The sequence below is a fragment of the Rhinoraja longicauda genome, chromosome 20, assembly GCF_053455715.1.
Source record: "Rhinoraja longicauda isolate Sanriku21f chromosome 20, sRhiLon1.1, whole genome shotgun sequence".
Lineage (NCBI taxonomy): Eukaryota > Metazoa > Chordata > Chondrichthyes > Rajiformes > Arhynchobatidae > Rhinoraja > Rhinoraja longicauda.
In genome coordinates, this window is record NC_135972.1 from 6835049 (window position 1) to 6860271 (window position 25223).

At 46.6% G+C, this 25223-nt stretch overlaps 1 protein-coding gene across 3 annotated transcripts in view; it reads right to left on the reverse strand.

Annotated features, from left to right (window-relative positions):
• Positions 1 to 25223, reverse strand: part of LOC144603531 (FYVE, RhoGEF and PH domain-containing protein 4-like) — a 123444-nt gene that overhangs the window by 36736 nt on the left and 61485 nt on the right. For all 3 annotated transcript variants that reach the window (XM_078416855.1, XM_078416856.1, XM_078416857.1), the window contains exons 3-7: positions 14649 to 14778; positions 11213 to 11675; positions 7824 to 7913; positions 6187 to 6335; positions 1383 to 1539 (exon numbers count right to left, since the gene is read on the reverse strand). In XM_078416855.1, the coding sequence (XP_078272981.1) occupies positions 1383 to 1539; positions 6187 to 6335; positions 7824 to 7913; positions 11213 to 11675; positions 14649 to 14778 (989 nt within the window). The remainder of the gene's footprint in view (positions 1 to 1382; positions 1540 to 6186; positions 6336 to 7823; positions 7914 to 11212; positions 11676 to 14648; positions 14779 to 25223) is intronic.

Genomic DNA, 25223 nt, shown 5'->3' on the forward strand with positions numbered 1-25223 from the left:
GGCTGATCACTCTCAATCAGTACCCCGTTCCTGCCTTCTCCCCATACCCCCTCACTCCGCTATCCTTAAGAGCTCTATCCAGCTCTCTCTTGAAAGCATCCAACGAACTGGCCTCCACTGCCTTCTGAGGCAGAGAATTCCACACCTTCACCACCCTCTGACTGAAAAAGTTCTTCCTCATCTCCGTTCTAAATGGCCTACCCCTTATTCTTAAACTGTGGCCCCTTGTTCTGGACTCCCCCAACATTGGGAACATGTTATCTGCCTCTAATGTGTCCAATCCCCTAATTATCTTATATGTTTCAATAAGATCCCCCCTCATCCTTCTAAATTCCAGTGTATACAAGCCCAATCGCTCCAGCCTTTCAACATACGACAGCCCCGCCATTCCGGGAATTAACCTTGTGAACCTACGCTGCACGCCCTCCATAGCAAGAATATCCTTCCTCAAATTTGGAGACCAAAACTGCACACAGTACTCCAGGTGCGGTCTCACCAGGGCCCGGTACAACTGTAGAAGGACCTCTTTGCTCCTATACTCAACTCCTCTTGTTACGAAGGCCAACATTCCATTGGCTTTCTTCACTGCCTGCTGTACCTGCATGCTTCCTTTCATTGACTGATGCACTAGGACACCCAGATCTCGTTGAACTCCCCCTCCTCCTAACTTGACACCATTCAGATAATAATCTGCCTTTCTATTCTTACTTCCAAAGTGAATAACCTCACACTTATCTACATTAAACTGCATCTGCCATGTATCCGCCCACTCACACAACCTGTCCAAGTCACCCTGCAGCCTTATTGCATCTTCCTCACAATTCACACTACCCCCCAACTTAGTATCATCTGCAAATTTGCTAATGGTACTTTTAATCCCTTCGTCTAAGTCATTAATGTATATCGTAAATAGCTGGGGTCCCAGCACCGAACCTTGCGGTACCCCACTGGTCACTGCCTGCCATTCCGAAAGGGACCCATTTATCCCCACTCTTTGCTTTCTGTCTGTCAACCAATTTTCTATCCATGTCAGTACCCTACCCCCAATACCATGTGCCCTAATTTTGCCCACTAATCTCCTATGTGGGACCTTGTCGAAGGCTTTCTGAAAGTCGAGGTACACCACATCCACTGACTCTCCCTTGTCAATTTTCCTAGTTACATCCTCAAAAAATTCCAGTAGATTTGTCAAGCATGATTTCCCCTTCGTAAATCCATGCTGACTCGGAATGATCCCGTTACTGCTATCCAAATGCTCAGCAATTTCGTCTTTTATAATTGACTCCAGCATCTTCCCCACCACTGATGTCAGATCGTAAGAGTTTCACTCTAAATCACTCATCACATCTATAATTGGGGACTTGGGTCATTCCTGTTGTTACCTGAATTTCATCAACAATAGCTTTGAACTGCAGTGATCTGCCCAACCACGTTTTCAGAAGTGCCATGGCCTTCTCAAAGTTTTTCACGTATTCACCGTACATCTTCAGGAACGGGGCCAATTTCTGCAAAATATCTCCTATCTGTGGCGTGGTATCCCTGCAGGATAGAAACTCAGCTTTTACAAAAGATTGAGTCACGTAATAACGAGCAATGAACGAACCGACAGCACAATATAATAAAAAACAAAACCGCAGATGCTGGTTTATACCAAAGTGCTGGAGTAACTCAGCGGTTCAGGCAGTATCTCTGAAGGCAAGGGATAGGTGACGTTTCGGGATGGGACCGTCTTCAGACTGGTTGTTGTGGGGTGAGAGTGGGGGGAGGGAAACTGGAAGCAAAGAAAAAAAATACAGAACAATTCGGGGCCGACCACAGATGACCTCAGGCAAGAAGGTTCCCCGATAGGCTGACTGTTGGCTAGAGACTGTTGGCTGGAGACTGTTGGCTGGAGACTGTTGGCTGGAGACTGTTGGCTGTGTGAGCCCAACTGTGGAACTAGTTCATTTTGTGTCCGTCTGCAGCATAATAAATTGTGTTGGCTGATGGGACATTGGTATATGAATTGGAGCTTATGTTTCCCCATCAGTGAATTTGTCAAGAAACCCACTGATTAAAAAGAAAAGCAGACCTTTGGCAACAAGCCTCAACAAGGTTATTATCTCCTTCCATTATTCTCTCCAAAACCACAACTATATTCAACAGCAACAAAAACAGCTTTGCAAAATATGAGGCGATTGATGGGGAAATTTCAGCAGCATGACATTCTTTGCTCTGATTTGTTTTGTATGGCCCCACATAAGGAAGTCATCACCACTGGCCCAGGTTGGTCAGACGGCGGACGTGAGAATGTGGTTTGCAAAGATCCATGGTCACTGACTGACAGAGAATGTCTTATTAACACTAGTATCCCAGTGACACAGTGGCACAGTGGAGGTGCTGCCTTATAGCGCCAGAGACCCGGGTTCGATTCTGACTACGGGTGCTGTCTGTACGTTCTCCCTGTGACCGCGTGGGTTTCCTCTTGGGTGCTCCGGTTTCCTCCCACACGCCAAAGACGTACATGTTTGTAGGTTAATTGGCTTGTGTAAAATTGTCCTTAGTGTGTAGGATAGTGCTAGTGTATGAGTGGTCGTTGGCCAACACAGACTCAATGGGCCGAAGGGCATGTTCCCACAAAGTATTTCTAAGCTAAACGAAACTAAATCCCTCGGGTGAGTTAACATAATGAATGAAGGGTTATTTCATGGAACTTAAAAAAGGCCATTCAGCCCAACTGCCCAGTGTCAGCATATATACAGCATTGGATGCGACCCACAGCATATCCATTCACTGCATCCCCATTGTCTTTCATTTCCTAAGATAGACACAAAAAGCTGGAGTAACTCAGCGGGACAGGCAGCATCTCTGGAGAGAAAGAACAGGTGACATTTCAGATCAGTCTGAAGAAGTGTCTCGACCCGAAATATCGCCCATTCCTTCTCTCCAGAGATGCTACCTGTCCCGCTGAGTTACTCCAGCTTTTTGTGTCTATGTTTGGTTTAAACCAGCATCTGTAGTTCCTTCCTACACATTACGTTTCCTATTCCTTCACATACTTTAGCCAGCTTCTGTTTAAGCCCATCTATGCTATTCAACTTAACTATTCCACGTGGATCTATTTAACTAAAAAGAACCTCTCCCCACCCTCCCATGCCAAAACAAATATAAAAAGGCTAAGGGGATAACGGCATTTATTCTTTGAGGTTTAGAACTGAAATGTCTAAGAACTGAAAAGATTATGTCAAAGCAAATACCACATCTGAAGAAATGCAGTTAGTGTTCACTTCTGTCACCGCAGACTAGAGATGAAAAGGCAAATGTAACGTGTCCACATTTACCCTAAGCTTGTCATGTTGCAGAAAACATCCTGTGGCTGCTTTCTTCCTACCAAACGGGTAACCTCCCATTTTCACACATCACACTCTACCTCATAAGGTCATAAATAATAGGAGCAGAATTAGGCCATTCAGCCCATCAAGTCTACTCCGCCATTCAATCGTGGCTGATCTATCGCTCGTTCCTAACCCCATTCTCCTGCCTTCTCCCCATAACCCTTGACACCCGCACTAAACAAGAATCTATCTATCTCTGCCTTAAAAATATTCATTGACGGCCTCCACAGCCTTCTGTGGCAGAATTCCACAGATTCACCACACGATCACATTACCTGCCACATAGTTGTCCCTCACTTAACCCGTCTGTGTCATTTTGTAAACTCCTGTGACCTCCACAGAGCTCAGTTTCCACTCCAGCTTTGAACCGTCATCAAATCTGGAAATATTACACTTGCCTTTTCATCTCAGTCATCAATGTAAAGGATAACTCATTAAGGCCTCACTGCAGAAGGAATGGAACACACACCTGAAAATGGTCTGTTTATTTATGCAGCTTTTTGGACCTTTCATCAATCCTTTATCATTACTAATATCTGACTCCTAAATTCCTGAGCTTGTATTTCTTCTCACTTGTTTGAAAGAGCCTTCTGTATCCTTCGTGATATTATGGGCGATGGAAATAAGGGCCCTTCCGGTGGGTCGCTGCGGCAGACGCCTCCAGGCGGGTCGGCAGAGCCCGCGGCTGGGGTCAGCGCCACAGAGGCGTCTGGAGAGCTCCCGGTGGCGATAGTAGAGAGGTCAGTGCGGCGGTCGCTGATGGTGCCGGCTGACAGACGAGGACGGACCACTTGGAACTGAGGACGCCGCTGCCGAGGGAAAGAGCGAAGAGGACCCGGCGTGGGGGGATCGCCATGAGGGAGGGGGGGAGAACAATGGAGGACCTGGCGTGGGAAGACCGCCATGATGGAGGGGGGAGAACAATGGAGGACCCGGCGTGGGGGGACCGCCATGAGGGAGGGGGGGGGGGAGAACAATGGAGGACCCGGCGTGGGGGGACCGCCATGGGGGAGGGGGAGAACAATGGAGGACCCGACAAGGGGGGACCTCTGTAATGGAGGGGGGAGAACAATGGAGGACTCGGCGTGGGGGGACCTCTGTGAGGGCGGGGGAGGGGGAGGGGAAGAACAAAGGGGGATCTGGTGCGGATACTTTGTAACTTAGTCCGCGCCCTTTATGTGGCGACTATTTGCATACCTTGGGACAATAAGTATTCATTCAAAGGAAGAAAAAAAAAGGTGAGGGAGAGCCGTCAAACTCCGTACGGGCAGCACCCAAGGTCAGCATCGAACCCGGGTCCCTGGCGCGGTAAGGCAGCAACTCTACCGCTGTGCCACCGTGCCACCAAGAAGCCGCGCAGGACAAACAAGATGGTGGTGCCTGCTTGGAGTGGGTGGTGTTGGTTAGTTAACCGTTTAGATAGGTACATGGATATGCAGGGAATGGCGGGATATAGATCACGTGCAGGCAGAGGAGATCAGTCCAACTTGACATCATGTTTGGCCCGGTTGGCCAAAGGGCCTGTGGCTGTGTTGTGCTGTCTATGTTCAAAGTGCCAAACCACCAGGGTATCGTTGGCCCTCGTGGACAACGCACCTGTTTTTGGGAAGGTGACAGTATTCATATCTCTTCTCACACTCTCCACTCTTTGCTCTCCCTATTGTACTTGAGTTTGTCTTGATTGTATTTACATAGAGTATTATCTGATCTGATAGCGTGCAAAACAACATTTTTCACTGTACTTCGATGCACGTGACAATAATAAATCTAAACACCGCAAACCACTTGCAGGAAACTTCGCACACTTCCCTGCTTCTCAGGAAGACCAATGACCCTTGCCTTGCACACCAAGTAAACTATTTTTTTTAATGGTTAACCTCCAACAGTTAGTTCCAAGCATGTGGCATGGTGGTGCAGAGGTAGAGTTGCTGCCTCGCAGCGCCAGAAACCCGGTTTCGATCCCGACTACGGGTGCTGTCTGTACGGAGTTTGTACGTTCTCCCTGTGACCCCATGGGTTTTCCCCCAGTGAGCAGTGCTGAACTACTATCCACCTCTTTGATGACCCTCGAACTATCCTTGATCGGAATTTACAGGCTTTACCTTGCACTAAACGTTATTCCCTTATCATTGTATCTATACACTATAAATGGCTGGATTGTAATAATGTATTGTCTTTCCGCTGACTGGTTAGCACGGGACAAAAGCTTTTCACTGTTCCTCGGTAGATGTGACAATAAACTAAACTGAAATGTTGAAACTGAAAGATTGACGAGGGCTCCCATTTCCTCCCTCACTCCAAAGACGTGCAGGTTTGCCGGTTAATTGGCTTGGTATAATTGTAACTTGTCCCTGGTGTGTGTAGGGTAGTGTTAATGTGCAGGGATCGCTGGTCAGCGCGGATTCTGGGTGGAAGGGCCGGCTTCTGCGCTATATCTCTAAACTAGTTTAGTTTAGTTTAGAGATACATTGCGGAAACAGGCCCTTCGGCCCATCGAGTCTGCACCAACCAGCGATCCCTGCACATTAACACTATCCTCCACACACTAGGGAAAATTTACATTTATACCAAGCCAATTAACCTACAAACCTGTACGTCTTTGGAGTGTGGGAGGAAACCGAAGAAATCTCGGAGAAAACCCATGCAGGTCACAGGGAGAACGTACAAACTCTGTACAGACAGCGCCCGTAGTCGGGATCGAACTCGGGTCTTCGGCGCTGTATTCGCTGTAAGGCAGCAACTCTACCGCTGCGCCACCCCCAACCGCCACGCCCAAGGAAGTACAAAAAGAAAGATAATTTTGAAAACTTACCAAAGATTCATACGTGTTTCGAGCTCCGGCAACAGAAACTGACTGTGGAAGGCATAAATGGATGAAATGTTGGAGAAGATCTTGGTGACCACCTCTGCAGGAAAGGAGCCTTTGCTGTTGGCTTCCTCCAGCAACTTGGCACAGAATACCTGCGCAGGAAATTCACCAGTGTCAATATTTCATACTTAACAATGACATTCCCACTGTCAGCAGCAGCCCAGCCAGGTTGGAAGCACAGTACTCAATAGATAACACAATAAACGAAGCAAAAAAAAGAAGTTCAATAAATAAAATACCCGATAGAGTGCAAAAAACACAACAAGCCCCAAGAGCGACGCAGGCAGTTCGTAGTTCATAGTTTAGTTGGCGTTTGTGGTGTTCAATAGCCTGAAGGTTGTTAAGTAAAGTAAATTGAGGGGAGGGAGAGAGAGAGAGAGAGAGAGAGAGAGAGAGAGAGGCAGCATCTCCCGAGATGCTCCCTGACCTGCTGAGTTACCCCAGCAGTTTGTGTCTACCTTCGATTTAAACCAGCATCTGCAGTTTTTTCCTACACATTTTGCCACTCCACTGCGAAATCTCTTCAAGGTATGTCAACTTTGAAGAGGTTCTCCTCCTCTTTCTGACGAGCTATCTTCGTCCCACCCCCTCCCCTGACATCAGTCTGAAGAAGGGTCTCGACTCGAAACGTCACCCATTCCTTCTCTCCCAAGATGCTGCCTGACCTGCTGAGTTACTCCAGCATTTTGTGTCTACCTTCAATATTCATCACTGGGCTGGAAGCTACCCAAGCATAATATGAGATGCAGTTCCTCCAATTTGCGTTTAGCCTCACTCTGACAATGGAGGAGACCAAGGATAGAAAGAAAGGTCAGTGTGGGAATGGGAAGGAGAATTAGAACGAGTTTGTTGTGTCACGGAGTGACCACTAGGTGGATGGAGGGAAAGGTGCTTTTGAACTCTTTCAGCCTTGTTCAGTTGTGAGATGCAGGGTGGAAAGATCATGTCCATGTCGACCAGCGACCATCCGTACACTCGTTCTATCCTACACACCAGGGATACTAGCAGTCTGTAGGACAGAACCGGAGCACACGGAGGAAACCCACGCGGCCACGTGGAGTGCCCAGGGCCACGGTGGAACCCGGAACTGTGGTGTCGTAAGGCAGCGGCTCCACCAGCGATCCACATAACCTGCACAACCCACAGAAGCCAACCAAACCACAAACCTGTACGTCACAGCAAAGTGGGAGGAAACCCGAGCACCCAGAGGAAACCCACGCTGCCTCAGACCAGTCTGAAGAAGGGTTTCGACCCGAAATGTCACCCATTCCTTCTCTCCAGAGATGTTGCCTGCCCCACTGAGTTACTCCAGCATTTTGTGTGGTCTCTCTTTGGTGTAAACCAGCATCTGCAGTTCCTTCCTACACAAAGGAAGAGGTGTTCCCTTCCTTGGAGAAACAAAGGACTGTACAAGCTGGAATATTGAACAAAACATAAGCCACTGGAGTAAATCAGCAAGTTAGAGGCAGCATCTGTGGGAGGGAATAGATAGGTGACGTTTCAAGTCAGGACTTTCTGAATCAGTCCGAAAAAGGGTCCTGTAGAAAGGAAACACAAGCTCGGACAAATCCGCCACTCACCTGATCTAGTAGATGAAGCTTGCTCACAAACGCTCTCTCTGTCAGCAAAAGCTCGTTGGCAATCTTATATAGCTTTTCTTCGTTTGTCTCCTACAAAGAAAAAAAAATAAAGGTTTCAAAGGTCTGTTTATTGTCACATGTACCAATTAAGGTCCAGTGAAACTCGAATTACCATACAACCATACTAAAAAAAAGCAACAAGACACACAACTACATAAACGTTAACATGAACATCCACCACAGCGGATTCCCCACATTCCTCACTGTGATGGAAGGCAATAAAGTCTAATCCTCTTCCTCTTTATTACTGGTTGCATTAATAAAATCTTCCCTCATTTTCTACTTCTAGAACTGAGTATTCTGGCCTATTTATCTTGTGCAGTGTCTTGGACGTGGGTAAAGTAAAGAACCCAAGCTGGTTTAGATTTCTTACAGTTTGGACAACACACTGCTTGTGGTCTAACCACAACTCCATGCCAGATTAAGAGAGCAATACTGAGTTAGCACTGGGGCAGGAAAATGTTGGTGCATGTTTGGAAGGATTGCTGAGCTCTGAAGTAGAAATACGGGTGGCACAGTGGCGGAGCGGTAGAGTTGCTGCCTCTTAGCGCTTACAGCGCCAGAGACCCGGGTTCCATCCCGACTGCGGGTGCTGTCTGTACGGAGTTTGTACGTTCTCCCCGAGGCCGCTTGGCTTTCTTCCGAGATCTTCGGTTTCCTCCCACACTCCAACGACGTACAGGTTTGGAGGCTAATTGGCTTGGTATAAGTGTAAACTGTCCCTGTGGAGGATGGTGTTAACATGCGGGGATTGTTGGACGGTGCGGACTCGGTGGGCCAAAGGGCCTGTTTCCGCGCTGTATCTCTGAAACTAAAACACCAAATCTAAAGGAAGGGTCTCGACCCGGAACATCACCCATCCCTCTCTCCTAGATGCTGCCTGACCTGCTGAGTTACTCCGGCACTTTGTGATAATACCAAATCTAAATACACTTGGTTAGGATTCTGCTGCACACACCAACCCTAACCCCATCCTGACCCTCCTTATCCATTGTACCCCCCACCGTCACGTACACCCCTCTCCATGCACCTTACGCCTCTGATGGGACAACCCTGAAGAGGCTACCCAATATTTTACACTCTCATCCACTGCAGGAGATGGATAAGATGTGGCCAAGGCCTTGGTCCTCTAAACCTTGGTCCAGTCTGAAGAAGGGTCTTGACCCGAAACGTCACCCATTCCCTCTCTCCTGAGAAGCTGCCTGACCTGCTGAGTTACTCCAGCATTTTGTGAATAAATACCTTGGTCCACTATGGTAAGCTATGGATCTGGAAGAAGGAGGACATTCAGAGGTAGCTGTGCGGAATAGCTCTTCATCAGAACAAGTGCGACAGACACAGAAGAACGGGGGGAAAGGGATGGGGGCTGTCAAGAGGCAGAAGGAGAGGAAGTAGGGTCAATAGATATGGTAACGTGGGCTTGCGATGGATGTGTGTTACTAGACGATCCCCTGACATGGAGATTATAGAGATCCTGCTTGGGAAGGGAAGTGATACTGGCATAAACGAATCTTTAAATGAATCATTCATTCCCTCCGCGGACTTTAATATCTACATGCCCAATTATATCAGAAATGTGCCAGAATATTGCAAATAATCTCAATAAGGCAGCACAATGCTGTTGCTGCATTACAGCGCCAGAGACCCGGGTTCCATCCTGACTACGGGTGCTGTCTGTACGGAGTTTGTACGTTCTCCCTGTAAACTGTGTGGGGTTCTCCGGTTTCCTCCCACACTCCAAAGACGTGCAGGTTTGTGTGTCAATTAGCTTTGGTAAAAATTGTAAATGGTCCCTAGTGTGTAGAATAGTGCTAGTGTACGGGGCGATCGAGGGCTAGTGTTGGAGCGGACTCACTTGACTGAAGGACCTGTTTCCATGCTGTATCTCTAAAGTAAAGTAAAGTTAAAGTAAACTGAAGTAAAGCAGGAAGTGGCACCGATGTCATCCACGATGCACTGGAGAGAGGGTGAGAGAGTGGGTCTGATTGGAACTGAAACAACCACTGTTCCATGTGTCACAGGGGCAGCTTGAGCCCACGTGAGTGTCCACAGCTACTCCTTGGATCTGGAGAAAGTGAGTTATAAGGCCCTAAGGAACAGAAGTAGAATTAGGCCATTCAGCCCATCAAGTCTACTCAACCATTCAATATGGCTGATCTATCTCTCCCTCCTAACACATTCTCCTGCCTTCTCCCAATAACCTCGGACACCTGTAGTTGGAGAGGTTGTTTAATGTGGGAACAAGTACAGACAGACAAATGAATAGGTTGTCGAGAGTCAAGAGTGGTTAATTGGCATTTGCACCAAAAAAGGAACAACACAATTCTTACTTGCAGTAGCATAACAGGTCTGTAAACACAGTGCTCCTGGATGAACACAACTCTCATTGATAACTATTCGGCCTTACTGCCAGTTTATTTGTGACTATCAAACAATGTTGCCCCCGATAGGTCCAATCCATGTTAGAGAGGGAAGAAATATCACACATCGTGCTGGGAAAACATTACATGCACTGAGGAGAACTGTACATGGACCTGCCCGAACCAATTTCTCACTTGTGCACTTTAATATTAGACATAGAGGTTGGAGTGGGCCATTCAGTCCACTGTTGGTGCTGCCCCATTCAATAAGGCAACAGCTGATCTCTTTATGGGCTAACTTTGTCGGTGCCCTTTATGTGGTGACTATTTGCATACCTTGGGTCTCCACGCAAGCAACGAATTTCACTTGACTTGTCACATGTGACAAAAAGTATTTCAATTCAATTCTTAATCCATTGGCACTTCTCAGAATTAACAGCACAATCTTTCATTCCCTTCACTTCTCATGGAAATGAGTGCCAGCTTGATCAATCCCATGTTAAACTGCATTTACTTGGGATCGGTACTTAAAAAATTGTATGCTTTTTAATCCTCTTTCAAGACACAATTGCTGCTCCATTGTACCTTCCCTTGACCGAGTTTCACCACAATCCGTTAGCTTGCTCGCCTCAGAATGTACGCAGCAAATATCTCCACTTAAAATTCTACGCAGCGTAATAGAGACGTACTCTGGACCCATAACGTCACCCATTCCTTCTCTCCAGAGATGCTGCCTGCCTGTCCCGCTGGGTTACTCCAGCATTTTGCGTCTATCCTCATCATCTGCCGTTCCTTCCTACACAAACTTACCTCTTGTAAACGTAGGACGTAACTGCAGATGATGCTGGTTTACACCGAAGATAGATACAAAATGCTGGAGCAACTCAGCGGGACAGGCAGTTTCACTGGAGAAGGAATGGGTGATGTTTCGGCTCGAGACCCTTCTTCGGTTTGTGGCGGATTCCTTACCTTCTTCTCGGCGGTCAGTTCGTTTTCACTTGTCTGTATTTCTCCATTGCGAATTTTCTTTGCTTCCAGAGCCGTCTGCGTCTGCGTCTCGGATGCCTCTCCTTGTTTCTGGCACGGACTCGAGACGGCATCGAGGTCGGCCAGCGTTGCTTGTCCCTCGGTAGACGGCGCCTGACTCGCGTTCGGTGGTCTGTCGTCCATCACAGACTCGGCCGTACACGGGCTGGCGTCGATGCTGTCCGCTGGCAGCGAGGTTACCAGCCCGTTGGCCGGCTGCAGCCCAGCGCTGGAGGCAGATTCCGCAGCACAGTCTACCTTCACAGTGTCCGTTCTCTGCCGCTGAAGAATAGGATGGTCTGACAGCAGCTTGGGCTGATGAGAATTAATCAAAGATCTTGCAGGGTTTCGAGGGGAAGGTGACCCACTTTGAACATCCTTCTTCAAATCATTAGGGTTCCCTGGACTATCAAAATACAAAGCTGCGGTTAATTCCTACTCTTCAGTTAAACAACACAATGCATTGCTTCTAGTTGCGGCTGCATTAGAAAGGGAGTTAAAAAATACATAAGCCGGTTGTTTTTGCTGCTTTCAGGCTCTATGAAACGATGCAGAAATACATTCCCATGAGGACGAGTGCTCCATTTCTCCAGAACAGAAATAAACCTACTTAAACAAGCACACCGTATAGCAGAACCTGTGAATAGAGGTCAATCTGTTATATGGTGATAAGAACTTGTCTCTGCCAAATATAAATAACTTGCATATTACCACAAAACAGTTCAGTGCATTATAGAAAAAGAAGCAATGTGCGGCTACAACAAAATATTTTCTTGCTTCCCCCTTCTCAGAACTGTGAGGAGATGCAACGAACCATCCTCTAGACAAGACGTTTGAAGGGATGCAGACAACGCCACTGCTTCGGGTTTCTGAGTTGTACACACCTCTGTATATCCTTGTTTCCAAGAATCTTTTATCCCCTTTGCCCTCTGCCAAGGGAATACGAGGGGCAGATATTACAAGTCTGAAGTCTGAAGAAGGGTCTTGACCCGAAATGTCACCCATTCCTTCTCTCCAGAGATGCTGCCTGCCCCGTTGAGTTACTCTAGCATTTTGTGTCTTCCGGCAGATATTACAAAGCAGGTCCCTTCTCCAAAATCATTATCCAGTGATGCATTACCCACCCTACATCTACACGGAAGATAGACACAAAATGCTAGAGTAACTCAGCTGGACAGGCAGTATCTCTGGAGAGAAGGAATGGGTGACTTTCAGAGTCTGAAGAAGGGTCTCGACCCGAAACGTTACCCATTCCTTCTCTCCAGAGATGCTCCCTGTCCTGCTGAGTTTACTCCAGCATTGTGTGTCTGTCTTCGGTGTAAACCAGCACCTGCAGTTGCTTCCTGCATCTACATGGGCTGGATGCACAGCACTGGTAATGCTGCTACTCCCTACTCCACAGACCAGTGACAAGACACAGGCAGCAATGGTACTGGGCTGTCCTGACAAAGAGAGGAAGGCTCTGACACTCGTGAGTGAAGACAATGCTGTGGGAACAACTCTTCTGTCAAAGTGGCAAAGTTTCCTTTGGGCGGCACCGTGATTCAGCGGGCGGCGCTGCTGGTAGAGTTGCTACCCCCCAGCGCCCGGGACCTGGGTTCCATCCTGACCACAGGTGCTGTCTCTGCATGGAGTTTGCATGTTCTCCCTGTGACTGCATGGTTTTCCTCTGGGTTCTCCAGTTTCCTCCCACATTCCAAAGACGAGTGGGCTTGTAGGTTAATTGGCCTCTGTAATGTGACCCCATCAGTCTGAAGAAAGGTTTCGACCCAAAACATCATCTATCCATGTGCACTAGAGATGATGCCTGACCTGCTGAGTTACTCCAGCACTGTGTTTCATTTTGCGTAAACAAGCATGTGCCGTTTAGTTTAATTTAGCGATACAGCACGAAAACAGTCCCTTCAGCCCACTGAGTCCGCACCAACCAGCGATCCCTGCACTTTAACACCATCCTACAATTTTTACACTTACACCAAGCCAATTAACCTGCAAACCTGTACGTCCTTGGAGTGTGGGAGGAAACCGAAGATCTCGGACAAAACCCACGCGGGTCACGACGGGAACGTACAAACTCCGTACAGACAGTGCCCGTAGCCAGGATCAAACCTGGCTCTCTGGCACTGTAAGCGTTGTAAGGAAGCAACTCTACCACTGTGTCACTGGTGCCTCCCCTTGTTCCTTGTTTCTGCCTTCATGCCCATGTTCTTTTAAAAGTCTATGCACTGGTTTTTAATAAAATTCAAAGGATTCTTCATATAAAGCAAAATAAATTGCAACAGGACTGTTCAGGTGGCCATGATCTCCTCCCAACCTTCAACAAGAAAAACGAGGGGCACGATGGAAATGAATATTACAATGGAAAGAACGCACTTCATTTCAAAGCCATCTACTTCCTTCCACTTGAATTCTCCAGCCCACTCTCACACAACCCAACACCTCCTGCAATGTTACTTACCGTGTAAGCTTAAGGAACAAAACGCAAAGTGCCGGAGTAACTCAGCGGGTCAGGAGGCATCTCTGGAGGACATGGATAGATGAAGTTTTGGGTAGGTAAACCCCTCTACAAACTGGTTGTAATAGGGGGGAGAAAACAGGAAAAGAGATGGGGGCAGGGCAAAGCAATTCACTCACCCAGTTACACAGTCACCACCCTCTGTGTAAAAAAAACAAATCCCCACCCGTCTCCCTTTAAACTTTGACCCTCTCACCCTAAAGCTAAGCCTCTTTCATCTTAAAACTAAGAATAAAGACAGAAAATGCTGAAAACACTCAGCAGGCCAGGCAGCTCCTGTCGACAGAGAACAATGAATGTTTCAGATACAGGACCTTCGTCAGAACTGACTGTAAAATAGACAGAGAGATCATTGTGTTCCTTTTATACCGTGAATGAATTCAAGTTTGCTCAGTGTTTGGTTAATAAAAATGCCAAGCCCCAACTTCAATATGTTTCATCAGCTGACTGACCCACAAAGCAGTGTCTTTCAAAAGATAAATAATTCAGAATTGCTGAAATTACAGAAATATGGAACGAGCTGCCAGAGGAGATAGTTGATGCAGGTACTATCACAACGTTTTAAAAAACAGCTGGACAGGTACTCAGTTAGGGCAGGTTTAGAGGGATATGGGCCAAACGCAGGCGGGTGGGACTAGTGTAGATGGGGCATGTTGGCCTGTGTGGACAAGTTGGGCCGAAGGGCCTGTTTCCATGCTGTATCACTTATTGACTCTCTATGACCCTACCGATTCATTAATTGATACATCCATTTGGAAATGGGTGTTGAGCGCGGGCGGGGCTAGAGCAGAGAGGATCACGGAGTAAAGACTAGTTATATAAGCACAACCTCACGTACAAACGCCCACTGACGTGCATCATTACCTGCTTCCTTGAAACCGGTTGATCAGATCTGACACTTTGCCAACTTTTTCCTTGCAGGGATTGGGTGGCGTGAAGGAGTCCATCCTTGCCTCTCCTGCCGCACTTTGAAGATGCAAAGGTTTTCGAGGCACTGTGTGAAAGCAGGCAGAATTATATTACTTTATGATCCGCGAGTTGCTTCAAAGGCAGCGCAGGACTAAACAACAAGAATTCATTCATTTTTCCACTCAAAACCTTACAGCGGCAAACATGCCTATTTACCACCTTGCTGAGATTTGCTTGCACGTTGATTTCATTAAAGTTGGATGCCTTTCTGCTCTCGCCAGGATTTTAAACCAGGAAACAGAACAATTAATAATACAACTAAACACCACTCCACTGAATGACTTGCTGCTAATCTCCGATGATGCCACATGACCAGTACCATGCAATTAAACTGCAGAAGCAAAACCAGAAAGTAATCTTGTTTCCACTCAGCATTGTATCTCATTTCTAAAGATACCAGAGGAACATGAAAATGTGATAGAAAATAGTTCCCCTTCTAGATTTCACATCCCCCATGGGATTAGTCTTTAACGCTACCTGTCTGCCCAACAACAATTTTTATTCTAGATTCACATGCATTTATTTCCAGTCTGCAACCTCAGTCTTTCTGATGAGCAACTCAGTGTTTCACATCATCTCGGCTCCCGCTGGTTTGTCCAACCAGTGTGCTTCCCCATTCCTGCTCCAGCTTGCTTTCGACTTGACTTTCTGCAAGTTCTGCTCTGTTTCAATTGTCAACCTGTCGGGCCAAAATCTCACGCTGCTTGTTCCTGTAAGTCATGATATGCGAAGCCACATGCCCTTTTTGGGCTGAAATGTGAAGATTACATGGAGAAATTGCTTCATCGTTGGAGCTGTCTTTCATCAGGATTCAACAAGCGTTGGAACAAACATACACATGCACATAGGCTCGCACACACTTAGATGATGCGTACATACACACAGCACAGGCACCCTTGCGCCCAGGCAAACTCACATGATGCATGCATAAATACCATACATGCACCCATGCACACTCGCACGATGCACTCACACAACATATGCAGCCATGCACATATGCCCACACTCACAAGCACAGAACGCATGCAGCCGGGTGCATGTACTCACACACGCACTCATATGATGCATGCACACACACTTGCACAAACACATCATACACCGATCAGCCAAAACATTATGACCACTGACAGGTGAAGTGAATAACATTGATTATCTTGTTACAATGGCACCTGTCAAGGGGTGGGATATATTAGGCAGCAAGTGAACAGTCAGTTCTTGAAGTTGATGTGTTGGATGCAGGAGAAATGGGCACGAGTAAAGACCTGAGCGACTTCGACAAGGGCCAAATTGTTATGGCCAGACGACTGGGTCAGAGCATCTCTGATACAGCAAGGCTTGTGGGGTGCTCCCGGTCAGCAGTGGAGAGTACCTACCGACAGTGGTATGAGGATGGACAAACCACAAACCGGCGACAGACAGGGTGTTGGGCGCCCAAGGCTCATCGATGCGCAAAGGCAACGAAGGCTATCCCGTCTGGTCCGAACCGACAGAAAGCCTACTGTGGCACAAGTCACAGAAAACCTTAATGGTGGTCACGGGAGGAATGTGTCACAATACACAGTGCATCGCACCCTGCTGCGTATGGGGCTGCACACAGAGGACCAACAGCATATTAGGCGGGTGGTCATAATGTTTTGGCTCATCAGGTCATAATGTTTTGGCTCATCGGTGTATATATAAATACAGACACATATACACACGCACACACGAAGTGGAGAAGTTGCAATTACTCATAAAACTTATCAAAATTGCTCAGCTGCATCAGATTTCAAAGCTGGTGACATCAGGTCCATTGACCGTCCACCTGCAACTGCACCTCCAGATGAGGACTTGCGATTTAAAAAAAGTAAAAAGACTATAATTTACAATCTCTTTTTAAAAAATATTATAGGAAAATAGAGCACAAGACTCATGAAAGTGAACAGGGGAGCACTGTATTTGTGTACGGTGGGTGTAAGCAATCTCTTGGCCTTGAGATCATCTCTGACCTCGTCTGGCACTGATCCCAGCTCCACCAAATATTTCCCAGCACACACGAACCGCTGGGTGGCTGAGAGAGACCTCGGATAGCAATTGAATTAATCTTAGACTTGGGCAAAGGACTGGGAGTGGGTAGGATGGGAACACCCTATAAGGTTTAATCTTTTCGTTTGCAATTCCTTTCGTATTTATTCACTGGTTGGAGTCAGATAATACAAATGAGGCATTAACTAGCACAGTGCCATGCTGGCGAGCTGTGTCCAGTGTATTAGTCAATTGCATGTGTACAGCCAGTGAAATACCATTGTTAATGGAGACACAAGGAACGGCAGATGCTGGAATCTTGATCAAATCACAAAGTGCTGGAGTAACTCAGCAGGTCTTTAGACTTTAGAGATACAGCGTGGAAACAGGCCCTATGGCCCACCATGTCCGGGCCGACCAGCGATCACCCCTTCTACTAGCACTATCATACACACTTACAATTTACAGAAGCCAATAACCTACAAACCTGCAGGTCTTTGGAATGTGGGAGGAAACCGGAGCACCTGGAGAAAACCCATGTGGTCACGGGGAGAACATACAAACTCTAGTCAGAATCAAATCCGGTCCCTGGTGCTGTAAGGCAGCAACTTTACCGCTGCAACAGTATGTGTAGGAGAGAGCTGCAGAATCTGGTTTAAATCAAAGGTAGACACAACATGCTGGATTAACTCAGACTGAAGAAGGGTCTCGACCCGAAACGTCACCCATTCTTTCTCCCCAGAGATGCTGCCTGACCCGCTGAGTTACTCCAGCACTTTGTGTCTATCTTTGGGATAAACCAGCATCTGCAGTTCTTAGTAAAGTTTCTCCAGTAAAGTCTGATTAAAGAGCGTCCCCTAGTGTCTCATTGTAGCTCCAGACCACTCCCCAGTTGATGACAGAATGGCTCAGTTGCCTGAAAACAGCAGGGGAAAAAACGGTCCCTGAATCTGCAGGTGTGAGTTTTCACACTTCTAGACATCTTGCCTAATGGGAGAGGGGAGAAGTGGCGGTGACCTGGGCGAGACTCGTCCTTGATTCCGCTGCTGGCTTTGCCGAGACAGTGCGAGGTATAAATCAAAGATAATAGAGCTGAGCAAGATAGACCACTCGACCCTAAAAACTGCAGTATGTCATGGCGCCATTTTAGTAGGCAGAAACTTGCAGAAACATTTTAAAAGAAAAATAACAAAAATCTGTGAGTTGATAGATGAGAAATATTCTGCATTTTAATGGTATCATCACACATACTGTTCCCCCAAAACACTGATTACACTGCGAGAGGCGGGTTTTGCTTACTAAAATGGCGGGCTACACTTCAGTATACGCAATTTCAATGGAATGGTCCATCTTGCTCCTCTAGTATCTTTGGTATAAATGGAGTCAATTGGTTTTTGTGAAAATATGACTCCAATAATTGTGGAATATCTGGTTTCAACTGGCATCAACAAGGTTGTAGCTCATGGATATCCTTGAAGGAAATAAACAGTAGGGTCAATTGCTGCCTGGATGACAAAATAAAACACGATATTGAAGCAAGCTGTGAATTCTGCACGGTCTTGCATCAGTCAAATAAACTTGGGTTCATTGCTTTTTTCATTCCAGCGCACATTTCCCAGAGCCGATCAGTTCTACGCCCAATAAATTTAATCGTGAAGAAAAAGGCAAATAAAAAAACCATCTTCTTCCAACTTGCAGTTTGTTATTTTCTATTTCAGATATAGTCACAGGGGGGATCTGAAAGAGGATGGACCTCAAAATCAAACTGTCCGAGGATGCACTTTTTTTTTCCATGATTCAAGTGCCTACATTATCGAGTGGTTTCCATGACAGTCTGCAGACTGCCAGGAAAGAGAAAAGTCATCTGTCAATGTTTTAGAGGCAGCATTAAAATTTAATTATTTTCCTGGGGGAACTAACTGGGAATAATATTAGCTCCACTGCTCAGAGGGAAGCAACAATCTGAAATTTCATAAATCTTGGATAATTGTAAGATTTCACACAAATATGACATTTATACATCTAAAAACATTTTTAATTGATTGGTTTTCCCAATTTTTCTCCTGCAAACTTTTCACCCGCAGTTCAAATTAGGATGTAATGTTACTGCTCACTGAAAAGCTGAAACACTTATTGACCAGATTTTTGAGTTAAAGATGATCAGTAACCTGGGTTACTTCCAATAACTAAAACATATTGACCAGAAGTTTAATGTAGTTTAGTTTAGTTTAGAGCTACAGCACTGAGTCTGTGCCGATCAGCGATCACCCCGTACACCAGCACTATCCTGCACACACTAGCGACAATTTTCCGGAAGCAATTAACCTACAAACCTGTGCGTCTTTGGAATGTGGGAGGAAGAAAGGGTCTGAGTGTTTTGGAAACACTGCAAAACATAGTTCATAATTTCATAAGATATAAGAGCAGAACGAGGCCATTTGGCCCATCAGGCCTACTCTGCCATTCATAGAAACATAGAAAATAGGTGCAGGAGGAGGCCATTCGGCCCTTCAAGCCAGCACCGCCATTCATTGTGATCATGGCTGATCCTCCACAATCAATAGCCCGTGCCTGCCTTCTCCCCATATCCCTTGATTCCACTAGCCCCTAGAGCTTTATCTAACGTTCTTAAATCCATCCAATGATTTGGCTTCCACTGCCTTCTGTGGCAGAGAATTCCACAAATTCACAACTCTCTGGGTGAAAAAGTTTCTTCTCACCTCAGTTTTAAATGGCCTCCCCTTTATTCTAAAACTGTGGCCCCTGGTTCTGGACTCGCCCCAACATTGGGAACATTTTTCCTGCATCTAGCTTGTCCAGTCCTTTTATAATTTTATATGTTTCTATAAGATCCCCTCTCATCCTTCTAAACTCCAGTGAATACAAGCCTAGTCTTTTCAATCTTTCCTCATATGACAGTCCCACCATCCCAGGGATCAATCTCTTGAACCTACGCTGCACTGCCTCAATTACAAGGATGTCCTTCCTCAAATTAGGAGACCAAAACTGTACACAATACTCCAGATGCGGTCTTACCAGGGCCCTATATAACTGCAGAAGAACCTCTTTACTTCTATACTGAAATCCTCTTGTTATGAAGGCCAACATGCCATTAGCTTTCTTCACTGCCTGCTGTACCTGCACGCCAACTTTCAGTGACTGGTGTACAAGGACACCCAGGTCTCGCTGCATTTCCCCCTTACCTAACCTGACATCATTGAGATAATAATCTGTCTCCTTGTTTTTGCCACCAAAATGGATATCCTCACATTTATCTATATTATACTGCATCTGCCACGCATCTGCCCACTCACGTCATTCCTGCTAGGATCCCTTTCCAGTCGACCTTGGTCAGCTCCTCTCTCATGCCTTCATAGTCCCCTTTGTTCAACTGCAACACTGACACTTCCAATTTAACCTTCTCCTTCTCAAATTGCAGATTAAAACTGATCATATTATGATCACTACCTCCAAGTGGTTCCTTTACCTCGAGTTCTCTTTATCAAATCTGGTTCATTGGACAACACTAAATCCAGAATTGCCCTTTATCTGGTAGGCTCCATTACAAGATGCTCTAAAAAACCATCTCAGAGGCACTCTACAAACTCTCTTTCTTGGGGTCCAGAACCAACATGATTTTCCCAGTCTACCTGCATATTGAAATCCCCCATCACCACAGTGGCATTGCCTTTGATACATGCCAGCTTTAACTCCTGCTGCATCTTACACCCTACATCCCGGCTACTATTTGGGGGTCTACAGATAACACCAATTAGTGTCTTCTTGCCTTTACAATTCCTCAACTCAATCCACAGTGACTCTACCTCGTCAGTCCCTATGTTGCCCCTTGCAAGGGACTGAATTTCATCCCTCACCTGCCTGTCCTTTCTATAGAATGTATAACCCTGAATATTAAGTTGCCAGGCCCGATCCTCCTGCAGCCACGTCTCTGTAATCCCCACAATGTCGTATCTACCAACCTCTAACTGAGCCTCAAGCTCATCTACTTTACTTCTTATACTTCGCGCATTCATATCCAATATTTTTAATTCCTTACTCATCTCACCCTTCACATCGATCCCTATTACACTTGGCCATTCTCTCCTATCCCTTTGTGAGCTTTCTTTCCCGTTAATTTTGGGGTCATTAACTATCCCTTTACTCTCTTTCCCTTTAACTCCATTCTTGACTCTCCCATTTGACACCCCCTCCCTATTTAGTTTAAAACCACCCGTGTAGCAGTGGCAAACCTGCCTGCCAGAGTGCTGGTCCCCCACCTGTTAAGGTGCAATCCGTCCCTTTTGTACAATTCCCCCTTGCCCCAAAACAGACCCCAGTGGTCTAAGAATCTAAATCCCTGCCCCCTGCACCATTTCCTCAGCTACACATTCAGGTTGTGTATCTCCCTGTTCCTGCTCTCGCCAACACGAGGAACTGGAAGCAAACCGGAGATAACCATCCTGGAGGTTCAGCATTTTTCCGAGCTCTCTAAAGTCACGCTGCAGAATATTCATCCCCTTTTTCCAACATCGTTTGTGCCGACATGCACTACCACTTCCGGCTGTTCACCTTCGCCCTTGAGGATTTCCGGCACTCTGTCCGTGACATCCTGGATCCTGGCACCAGGGAGGCAGCACACCGTCCTCGAATCCCGTCTGTTGCCGCAGAAGCCCCTGTTCGTACCTCTCACAATGGAGTCTCCTGCTACCATGGCGTTGCCTGACATCGGCCTCTTTGACAATAGACAATAGACAATAGACAATAGGTGCAGGAGTAGGCCATTCAGCCCTTCGAGCCAGCACCGCCATTCAATGCGATCATGGCTGATCACTCTCAATCAGTACCCCGTTCCTGCCTTCTCCCCATACCCCCTCACTCCGCTATCCTTAAGAGCTCTATCCAGCTCTCTCTTGAAAGCATCCAACGAACTGGCCTCCACTGCCCTCTGAGGCAGAGAATTCCACACCTTCACCACTCTCTGACTGAAAAAGTTCTTCCTCATCTCCGTTCTAAATGGCCTACCCCTTATTCTCAAACTGTGGCCCCTTGTTCTGGACTCCCCCAACATTGGGAACATGTTATCTGCCTCTAATGTGTCCAATCCCCTAATTATCTTATATGTTTCAATAAGATCCCCCCTCATCCTTCTAAATTCCAGTGTATACAAGCCCAATCGCTCCAGCCTTTCAACATACGACAGTCCCGCCATTCCGGGAATTAACCTAGTGAACCTACGCTGCACGCCCTCCATAGCAAGAACATCCTTCCTCAAATTTGGAGACCAAAACTGCACACAGTACTCCAGGTGCGGTCTCACCAGGGCCCGGTACAACTGTAGAAGGACCTCTTTGCTCCTATACTCAACCCCTCTTGTTACGAAGGCCAACATTCCATTGGCTTTCTTCACTGCCTGCTGAACCTGCATGCTTCCTTTCATTGACTGATGCACTAGGACACCCAGATCTCGTTGAACTCCCCCTCCTCCTAACTTGACACCATTCAGATAATAATCTGCCTTTCTATTCTTACTTCCAAAGTGAATAACCTCACACTTATCTACATTAAACTGCATCTGCCATGTATCCGCCCACTCACACAACCTGTCCAAGTCACCCTGCAGCCTTATTGCATCTTCCTCACAATTCACACTACCCCCCAACTTAGTATCATCTGCAAATTTGCTAATGGTACTTTTAATCCCTTCGTCTAAGTCATTAATGTATATCGTAAATAGCTGGGGTCCCAGCACCGAACCTTGCGGTACCCCACTGGTCACTGCCTGCCATTCCGAAAGGGACCCATTTATCCCCACTCTTTGCTTTCTGTCTGTCAACCAATTTTCTATCCATGTCAGTACCCTACCCTACCCCCAATACCATGTGCCCTAATTTTGCCCACATTCAACTATAATAATAATAATAATAATAATAATACATTTTATTTATATAGCGCTTTTCATATACTCAAAGACGCTTTACAGAGATTTTGAGAACATAGGGAAATTAATAAATAGATAAATAAGTAAATAAATAAATGAACAGAGAAAGGAGACAGTAGGTGAGGTGACCTTCAGTGGTTGAAGGCAGTACTGAACAGGTGAGACTTCAGCGATGTTTTGAATGTGGTGAGTGTGGGGGAGTCTCTAACGGTTTGGGGTAGTGAGTTCCATAGGGTGGGAGCAGCGATGGAGAAAGCCCTGTCCCCCCAGGATCTGAGTTTAGTCCGGATGTGGGGGGATAGGAGATTGGCAGCGGCAGAGCAGAGGGTGCAGGTTTTGGCTCAACAGCCCTATTTGCTTCGCAAGCCAGTCTGCCGCTCAGTGTGGTAACGTCTTCTTCCCCGACAGCTTCCGTGGGTGAACCTGTTCTCAAGAGGAACAACACCCGGGGACCTTTGCACTCCAAGTTTCCTTCTCTTTCTCACCGTCACCCACCTTCTCTCTTCCATTACCTTTGTTGTAACAATCTCACTGCAAGACTTGTCGAGGAGCGACTCAGTCTCTCGGATGAACCTGAGGTCATCCACTCGCTTCTCCAGTTCCCCAACACAGTCCTTCAGGAGCTGTACCTGGATACACTTCTTGCACTTGTAGCAGCCAGAGGCACCAGCAGTGTCCCTGACCTCCCACATCCTGCAAGCGTCACACTGAATCAGCTTACTTGACATTTCCCTCTTGTGTCTCGCCCTCTCCAGCATTTGGTGTGGCCTCCTCCCTCAGCCTCTTCGCCGAAGATTCGCACTTTTCTCACAGACTCGCAGCCAAAGACTCGCACTTTTCTCACAGGGCACTTCCTCGACAGGGCCGCACCCAGATAGGGCACTTCCTCAACAGGGCCGCACCCAGATAGGGCACTTCCTCAACAGGACCGCACCCGTTGAGCAACCCTTGCTTATATCAGTTGCTAAATTGACTATAATAATAATAATAATAATAATAATACATTTTATTTATATAGCGCTTTTCATATACTCAAAGACGCTTTACAGAGATTTTGAGAACATAGGGAAATTAATAAATAGATAAATAAGTAAATAAATAAATGAACAGAGAAAGGAGACAGTAGGTGAGGTGACCTTCAGTGGTTGAAGGCAGTACTGAACAGGTGAGACTTCAGCGATGTTTTGAATGTGGTGAGTGTGGGGGAGTCTCTAACGGTTTGGGGTAGTGAGTTCCATAGGGTGGGAGCAGCGATGGAGAAAGCCCTGTCCCCCCAGGATCTGAGTTTAGTCCGGATGTGGGGGGATAGGAGATTGGCAGCGGCAGAGCAGAGGGTGCAGGTGGGAGTGTGCCTGTGGAGGAGGTCGGTCAGGTAGGATGGGGCCAGGTTATGGAGGGCTTTGTAGGTTTAACTGACTAACTGTCCAATTTACCAATCTTCCAATCTAATTGTTCAGCCAATCCCCACACTCACTCCTAACCTTCCTTCCTCTGATGAGCTTGAAGGTACGTGTTTTGCCCGACCTACACTCAAAGACTGCTAACCTGCCGTTTGCCATTCAATCATGGCTGATCTAGCTTTCCCTCTCAGTCCCACCCTCCTGTCTTCTCCCCATAACCCCTGACACCCGTACTATGTAGTATTTCACCTGTGAATGGAGACAACTGAGAGGTGATCGTATCCATAGGACCGCACAACAAATATTGATCTGGAGCTATGCAGCAAGGAAACTGGCCCTTCGGCCCATCTTATCCATGCCGACCAAGATGGCATGTTGGGCTAGACCCTTTTGCCTATAATCCAATTTTCATTTTTAAACTCTGGCAGCACGTTAACAAAGTTCATATTCAAAACACAAAAGGCACACTGAGGGTTGAAGTCGGGTGTTTCCCATCGATAGTCAGTAGTCATGCTTTCTTTGTGTGGGGCAGGTGGTGATAATCCATATCCCTCCGTTCCCTGCATATCCATGTGCCTATCCGATAGCCTCTTAAATGCCATTTTCGTATGGGCCTCCACAACCACCCCTGGCTGGGCATTCCAGGCACCCACCACCTCTAGTTGTAATGGAATACTTTATTGTAACAAAGGGTAGACACAAAATGCTGGAGTAACTCAGCAAGTCAGGCAACATCTCTGGAGAGAAGGAATGGGTGACGTTTCGGGTCTGAAGAAGGGTCTCGACCCGAAACGTCACCCATTCCTTCTCTCTGGAGATGTGTACATATGTCTGTACGTGTGTGTACGTGTACATGTGTGAGTACGTGTATGTGTGTGTACATGTATGTGTGTAAGTGTATGTGTGTGTAGTCAGTATTAAATTACTGACTAGCTAATTAAATTATTGCATCGTATGGGAGGCGCATTCCAAATCTTGTTGTACCCCTGTACAATGACAATAAAGATATATTGTATTGTATTGCATTGTATGCGTATGTGTGTATACCTGATAACACATGTGTACATGTGTACGTGTGTGTGTGTGTCTGTGTGGCATTGCAAGCTGAGATGGCCATTTATTTTACAC